The sequence below is a fragment of the Adiantum capillus-veneris genome, chromosome 27 (assembly GCF_014529385.1).
Source record: "Adiantum capillus-veneris isolate H3 chromosome 27, ASM1452938v2, whole genome shotgun sequence".
Taxonomy (NCBI): domain Eukaryota; kingdom Viridiplantae; phylum Streptophyta; class Polypodiopsida; order Polypodiales; family Pteridaceae; genus Adiantum; species Adiantum capillus-veneris.
The window spans coordinates 117608772-117616991 of NC_140957.1; the positions used below are offsets into that span (position 1 = coordinate 117608772).

General features: G+C 45.4%; 1 protein-coding gene across 1 annotated transcript; it reads left to right on the plus strand.

The window, feature by feature from the left end:
- Positions 1 to 4659: 4659 nt before the first annotated feature.
- LOC147422631 (pathogenesis-related thaumatin-like protein 3.5) lies at positions 4660 to 7053 on the plus strand. Its single transcript, XM_086503110.1, has 3 exons — positions 4660 to 5107; positions 5431 to 6223; positions 6323 to 7053. The coding sequence occupies exons 1-3, from the start codon at positions 5023 to 5025 to the stop codon at positions 6441 to 6443; spliced, it is 999 nt and encodes a 332-aa protein (XP_086359236.1). The 5' UTR covers positions 4660 to 5022; the 3' UTR covers positions 6444 to 7053.
- The last annotated feature ends 1167 nt before the right edge of the window (positions 7054 to 8220 follow it).

An 8220-nucleotide genomic window follows, 5' to 3' on the forward strand; every position in this document is an offset into this window, starting at 1 on the left:
AACATGCTGAAGACTTGGGTCTGGATTATGTATTCATCAAAAATGACATTGACAAAGCTTATGACCGCTTCGAATGGTCCTTTATCCTACTTAGCCTGGAAAAGATAGGCTTCCGAAAGGGGTTGATCCGATATGTAACCACTTTGTTTGGTCATGCTAGAGCGAGAGTCTCTCTTAATGGAGCTCTGTCTGACTTCTTTGAGCTCAATAGGTCTATTAGACAGGGCTGCCCCTTGGCCCCTCTTTTGTTTGTTGTTAGTGCAGATGGCCTCAACTGCCTGGTCAAAGGGAAGATGGCCCAGGGAATTATTGAAGGTATTCCCTTGCCAGACAGTGACAACAAACAATGACTTTCTCAATTTGTTGATGACACAAATGCCTTGCTAAGCAACGACGACAACTCACTGCTAGAATTCTGGTCGACAATGGAAATCTTCTGCGCTGCCTCTGGTTATTGAATCAACCACAACAAGACAGGAGTCAGATCCTCTCACTCACTACTGTCGGGTTGGATTCTCAATCAAGGATGCTCTATTATTAAAGAGGGCAAAGTCTTTAGGTTGCTAGGCATCCCCTTCGGATTCAAGGTCTCCCTAAGACAAAGGTGGGATTGGGTGCTCGAACATTTCAGGGCCAAGCTAGAAAGATGGAAAGGCTTCCAGGGCTCCCTTGTTGGAAGAGTCATTGTAATTAACCACTTTCTTTCAGCTTATATTCTGTTTTTTCTCAGCTATTGGCGTCCTCCTGAATCTCATCCGAGTGTCATAAGAAAATACTACAGGAGCTTCCTTTGGGGAGGTGATCCGTTTAAGAAAGTTGCAGCCAAAGTACGATGGGATATTTGTTGTCTTCCTGTTGGAAAAGGGGGACTAGGAGTGACACACATTAACAAGTGGGCATATAAAATTTCCATCAAACTCCTCATCCGTGCCCTAGAAGATACCAATCAGGAATGGGCGCTCCTCGTGTTCAAGAAAATTAATAACTTTGCTCTGGCTAGCTGGAAGCCATGGCAGAAAATGAGCTGGATCACTATTTTTTTTGGCCCTTTCCCCATCAAGGCTAAAGGGTCTGACCTATTGGTATTGGTATCTTTGTGGGGTGCGTGGAATAGGGCAAGGACCAATCTATCTGTCTTCTGGGGGAATAACAAAGCTAATGCAGTATGGAAATACCACTCCATTTGGTGGCCTCTCTCTCCCCTACCTCCTATCTCTAACACTCAGATAAGGACGGCTCTTCGATGTCATAACAAAGGTATTACCACATGGGGTGTTCTTTGGAATCAACAGCTACATAGGTGGAAATCAGCCGAGGAACTTCTCCTCCAATTTCCCCTCCAACCTTGGGAACTCACGTTCATTCTAGCAGACTTGAGGTTTTCCCTAGTTCTCTTAAAGATTGTGTCACACTCAGTGCCTTTGGTTGGAAAGGTGGGTTCAAACTCCAACACCAACAACTGGTGCTAGGTGACATCACCCCCTCACTTCACAACACTTTGAACAGACGCTGGAAAGTCAGCCTAGACAAGAGGCAGTGAATTTTCAAATTCAAAAAGCTCTGGGACGCTTCAATTCAACCAAAAAATCAGTCCTCTTTGGCTCATTCTCCACAAAGCCATTTGGACATGGGAGAAAAATCTCAGCGCAAGCCTATCCACAGGAATATGTCTCAGATGCAATGTGGAAGTGGAGTCCATTTTTCATTTATTTCTAAATTGTCCTCAGTCTGCTGTCATTTTGTCCCCACTAACTGATGTGCTCCAACATCGTGTTTCTTGGAAACAACTTCTGCTAGGTGACTCTGTCGGTGTTCTGTCTTGCTTTTAGAATCATTCTAGGGCAGAATTTTTATGGATTATCTAGAAATTGAGAAACTGTCATGTGTTAATGTGGCTTACCAAGCCTAGCCTGAAAGCATTGTTTGTGGACTTCAATCTACAGGTGTTCAAAACCAAATTCAACAAAGCCAATCTGTACTATCTGAGGAATTGGATCATCAAGGACTCGGAAAAAGATCACCTGGCTAATGGAGCTCCCCATCAATAAGAGGAAGTTAGTTGAAATCAAGAATATGCTGGCTGCTAACCTGGATTCCTCCCGTGCATCTTTCGAGGTCATTTCCAAAGCCGGAAGCTTCATCGAGAAGATCTAGGGAATGATCGACTCTCTTTAGGATTGATGACTGATAAGATGTATGTGTTCAGCTTGGTCGGCCATAGCTGTCTTTATTCTGGTCATAAGCAGTTTATGAATCTGTTTTGTAAAGTGAGAGTCTCCCTGGTATGGGCATGGTCTCGAAAATGTAATACTGGTATCTCATGGTGCACATGGTGCTACACTGTAATTTTGTCTCGTTTCTTTTGTTAATATAACTTTCACTAATTTGTTGGAAAAAAAGCACTATAAAAATATTTTAAGAAAGTACCAAAACAGTTCTGGAAAGTACCACAATAGTTTCATAATAGTCCTTAAGATTACCAAATGAACAATAATGCAGAAAAAGTACCATGAATTGTGCCAACATAGCACCCAAGACAAAACCGCTAGTACCTTATAAAACTCAAAATTTAGTAACAAGAAAGTACCAAATGAAATAAAGAAGCACCATAAAATACCAAGGAAAGGACCTGGACAACAACTAGTGTTAACCAAAGTACAAAAACAGTTAGAGAAATAACCAAAATAGTTCAAAAAAGTAGGAGGTACCAGTTGGAGAAAATTCAAAAAATAGTGGTATCCTTATGAAATGGAAAAGGGAAGGCCTTGCAGGGAAAGCACGTGGAAATACTTTCTCTGTTTCTCTCTCTCTCTCTCTCTCTCTCTCTCATGATGTCTTGCAATAGCTGCATTCCAATCGTCCTCTTCTTCACGAGAGAAATCCTGCCAAGGGAGGGGAGAAACCTTACGACAAGGGACGCGGTTGTGAGGTGCAGAGGCAGAATCGATTTGCAACAACACACTCTCCTCTCTGTGCAAATCGATTCTGCCTCTGCACCTCACAACCGCGTCCCTTGTCGTAAGGTTTCTCCCCTCCCTTGGCAGGATTTCTCCCGTGAAGAAGAGGACGATTGGAATGCAGCTATTGCAAGACATCGAGAGAGAGAGAGAGAGAGAGAGAGAGAGAGAGAGAGAGAGAGAGAGAGAGAGAGAGAGAGAGAGAGAGAGAGAGAGAGAGAGCCTGCAGACATCCATCCAGAGAGAGGAGGGGAGGGGAGGGGGGGGGGGGGGATGCATTTTTCTATTTTTGACGCCAGTAGTAGTACCAAAAACACCTAAAAATGTCAGCAAATAAACCAGCCAAGAAGTCGAACATGCCAAATCACCAAACCATGTGCAAAAGAAACACTTTCAACAATCATACAGAATGCAATAAGCCAAAAATACAATACCTCAGGTTGTTGAACCTCAGATTGGAGCTTTTGGATATGTTTGAAAACCCTATGTTGTTGTAACAAGTGTTGACTTGCTCCCAGCTCGGCCTCAACCTCTCTCTCTCTCTCTCTCTCTCTCTCTCTCAACCTGTGTCTACCTGTGAAGGGAGGTGTAGAGGCAAGAGGACCTACAGGGCATATAAGAAGGAAGAAAAAGGGGGGGGGGGGGGGGGGGGGGGGTCCTAAATCCCATGGGGTCTTTAATGAAGACCCCGTCATGGGATCTACAATAGACAACTAGGCGCGCACGATGCGAGGTAGGCTCGATTGTCCGATTTTATGCAGGCGTGTCTGAGTTTACCTTTTTTGTCCTAGTTTACTTATGTCCGAAATTTTTTACTTTATAATGCGAAAAATAGGCATAGGGAGCATGAAATACCGCGCGCCTGCCTGGTTAGGCTACCGTGTTGCCAAAGCCTAGGTGGTGAGCACGAATCCCTGGTGCTTCCACCCTCCGCCTCCCTCAAGATTTGTGCGCCCGCATCCCCTCGACACCAAGTAACACCTATGCAAATTAATGGGATCGACGGTCGGGGTCTCAAGGCACACTAAACCTGGCCAACACGAAAAAGGAGATGCGCCACTAGAAAAATGGGGGGCGCTAAACCTGGCCAGCGTGAAAAACGAGGCACACCGGCGCGATTTGAACCCGTGACCTCGGGGGTCCGTGTTTAGGGTCAAGCGGGTTAACCACCTCACTCGCGCGCTCATTGTGTATCCCAAACCGTTTTGACACTGTAATATTGTGAGTTCGGGGTGCAATGCTCACGTTGTCCAGGTTTAGCGCCTGTCCAGGTTTAGTTTTTGAGCAGTCCAGGTTTAGTGTGTGTCTAGGTTTAGTTTTTGAGCAGACATCTACGCTACGATCTTTTCGTTTTGATCTTCGTGCGTGAACTTCTTTGACGTCGATCCCATTACTTGGCCCCGCATTAAATATAGGTGTTACTTAGTCATGAGGCCCGCATCCCGGCCATTGATCCCATGGTGGTCTTCATTTAAGACCGTGTGGGCCTTGATGTCTCCCGGGCGGGGCGGGGTTGGTTTAAGCCGAGGGAATCTAACAAGCTAAAAAGGATTTCTTTAAAATTGAGCAAATAGTATGCAATGTGCATGCACAATTTTAGATAAACTCGGAGAGTATAATATAATTAAGTAGAAGATCAACAAACTTATTATAGAAATTTGTCGAATAGAAATTATAGAATACTATCCCATTGCACAGAGAGAGAGAGAGTGTCCTCGAGGACTGTCCCTGGCCATCCTATAAGGTCAGGCTGACCTAGCTTCTTCCTCGCCGCAACCGCCCCTTGCCTACCCTCTTCCTACCTCCTCGGGCTCTGAAGTGGGTGTGTGCAGGTGTGCGTGCGTGTACATTCTTGTCAACAATAATGCGGAATGCGAATGCGTTTCCACTGGATGCTCTTCTGCCGTCAAGTCCTGCGATCGTGACCGCAGCAGTCGTTGCTGTGTTTTCAGAGAGACCAAACTGTGGCAGAAATGCATTCGATCTGCATTAAAGCTTGCTTTGTTGGCTCTCATCTTCATTTGCTATACAGATTATTCCATTAGAAGCTGTCCACTAGAGAGCTATGGATCTGAGGGTGTGGGGCGCCACTAAGCTGCTAGCTTGCTCTCTTGCACTCTCTTTGAGCTACATCTTGTCGTCCCGACCCGGTGAGCTGCGGGTGCTATGCATCTGTGTGTATGTCATGTCTTTTAATCAGGTGAATGTTGTGTGCGTGCATGGGTGTGTGTGTGTGCGCGCCCCAATTTGTTTATGTGGAGGTCGAGTCTTTTAATCAGGTGAATTCTTCGTGATTGCAGCTCTGATGCTTTCATTGCATCGCAGTCTAGATGCCTAATCACGCCGTTACTCATTTGTGCACACCACTAATCACCCGGCCCATCGATGCACTCTTTGTGCTTATGCTCCTGTTCTCTCCTGTGTGTGAGAATCAAGGAACCGATTGTTGATGAGAGGATTGTTTGCTTTGCAGGGGCAGAGGGAGTAACCTTCACATTCCAGAATAGCTGCAAGTACATGGTGTGGCCTGGTCTGCTACCAAATGGTGGTTCACCACTGCTGGCGGACGGAGGCTTTGAGCTTGGGGCAGGGCAGACACTAGTGCTAGATGCACCGGTTGGTTGGTCGGGCAGGTTTTGGGGCCGAACAGGGTGCTCTTTCTCTAGCTCGGCATCACCTTCAGCAGTTGCGTGCGAATCAGGAGATTGCGGCGGCAAGTTGCAGTGCAGTGGAGCAGGGGCAGCCACACCAGCTACTCTTGCTGAGTTTACTCTAGCAGGCACTCAGCCCAATGTGAAATTAGACTTCTATGATGTGAGCTTGGTGGATGGCTACAACATTCCCATTGCCATAGCCCCTTTTGTAAGAAATCTCAATACAAGCAGTGCTTCCTCGTCGCAGCAGCATACAGCTGCGGCAGCCTCCACAGACAGCTATGTATGTGAAGTCGCGGGTTGCAACGCGGATCTCAACCTTGCCTGCCCCAAAGAGTTGCAAGTGCTTGCGTCTGCGACCACCACTACTGCGGTCGGCACAGATGGAATGGCGGTAGTTGGATGTAAGAGTGCCTGCGAAGCGTTTTTATCGCCTCAGTATTGCTGCACTGGCTCCTATGCCAATCCCAACACCTGCCAGCCAACATCGTACTCGCAGCTTTTTAAACAAGCTTGCCCGCGTGCATACAGCTATGCCTTTGATGATCCCACCAGCACTTTCACATGTACAGGAGCAGATTATTCCATAATTTTTTGTCCTAGCTCTTTAAGGTATTCATCATTCCTTTACTGAGAGAGAGAGAGAGAGAGAGAGAGAGAGAGAGAGAGAGAGAGAGAGAGAGCTCATTTGCTGTTATTTCAACATTTCAGCGAGAAAAACGAGGTTGGAAGTCCGCTCGATGAGTCTGGAGCGAGGATCGGCAGCTTCAGTGGGAGAGGTTTTGTGGGTTTAGCTGTGCTAAACATCATAGCATTGTTGTTTGTCCTGTAAAGATCATCATGGAAGGATGCCTGCTGTTCGCAGAGAAACCCTAATTGCGGTACTAGCAAAAAGACCCCAGATATTGCGTACTTTCAGCAAATTTAGCCAATCAGAAGTGGGCAAAACCAAGAGTGTTAATCAACAGGCATTAAATTGTTCAATTTTGATTTACTTTCTTTCAAATAAATATCTTGCCAGAGCACATGGACATGTGGCTCAAGCTGTGCCATATTCAGACCCTCCATATATTGAGGTTTACGATCTTGAGCACAATTTTGCTCATCAGACATGTAATTCAATTATAGATTGTACCAAACATAAACAAGCCGCAATATGGCAGATTCGAAACAATGTAATGAAGACATGGCCAAGATGTTCCTTTGTATTGCTTATGGAACTTCTGGAGCCTTCTGTACAATCTGATTGCATAGCCTTTGGCCGGATGAGGTTCTTGTTGAAATGTTTTGCAGCTTCATCATGAATAGCAATTCTTGATAGTGAAGCTGGAGTTGCAATTGTGATCCATCGCACTAGAATGAAGTTGCGGTTACCAGATGCCCTGTTGAGAGTGTCATTTTGGAACACATTATCAACCAAAACAGATTGTCCTGGTTTTACCTACCGTCGATCCCTATCCCTATATCTTGAAAGAAGTAGACTTTGGCTCTCTTTTTAAGCATTTCTTTGGTTTTTTGCTAGCTCGCCAACTGTCAAATTTGATGTACCATAGTCACATTGTGTGGACAAGGGACCATGCAAGGGCTAGGAGCCCGAGGGCTTGGGAAGGGTCTTATGTAGATGGCTATAAGGCTGGGTGGTTGATTGAGAGGCAGTGCACAAAGCGATTGGGCTCGTAGCCCCTTGCCTGATCCTATGTTGTGACGATAAGGGACTTGGCAAGGGGCTACGAGCCCGACAATTTGGGATAGGGGACGCACATTATTACTTCCACATGGTGTTCTATTGGTTAAGATTCCTGATGCCAACATTGAGGGGTAACTAGACACCAAGCTTCTTGGCGGCGTTTGGTTGACTTGGCTATACGGGGATGATGCCTCAAATTGTCTAAAGTACAACTTAGCTCAATAAAGCTGTTTCACTCCTTACTATTATCACTCTGATGTTGCAGCCGCCGCCGCCAATAACAGGTAGCAAGTTGCAACAGTGTATGTGGCAATAGATACATCTCTAGAAGTAATTGACTCAAATCGAAGGTAGAAAATACATGGGCACCTTCCAAGCTGTAGCAAATGCCCTACATATCCAAAAGCTCACACAAATCTTATTAGGTATGGACAATCATGGGTTGTGCATACTCTTATAGTCACAACAAGTTTTTGACATTTTCCAATGTGAGAAAAGATCAGTACATTTGAAGGAACATATGAAAAATGTCCTCATGTTGTTTACACCTTGAGTATTGACCTTTGCAAACCTTAGCAGGAACACAATAAAGAAATTTTCTCATGTAGAAAAATGGAGTCTTTTTTAGTGTTTTTCATACAATGCATAACATCATGAGCTTCTGCTCGAGAGGCACCACATACTTAGCTAGGTACGATTGGGGGCATGGTCCCCTGCCCCCAATCTTACCTAGCTAGGTATGCAGTGCGGGACCCTGCCCCCAATCTTACCTAGCTAGGTATGTAGTGCCTCCCTCACAGAAAGCTCATGATGTTGAGGTAAGTCACAATGTGAGAATTATTTGTCCAAAACTTCTTGTGGAAGTGCCCTCTTGCCTGTCCAGATCCCTTGACGTAGAATTAACCATCACAAAAAAAAAGAG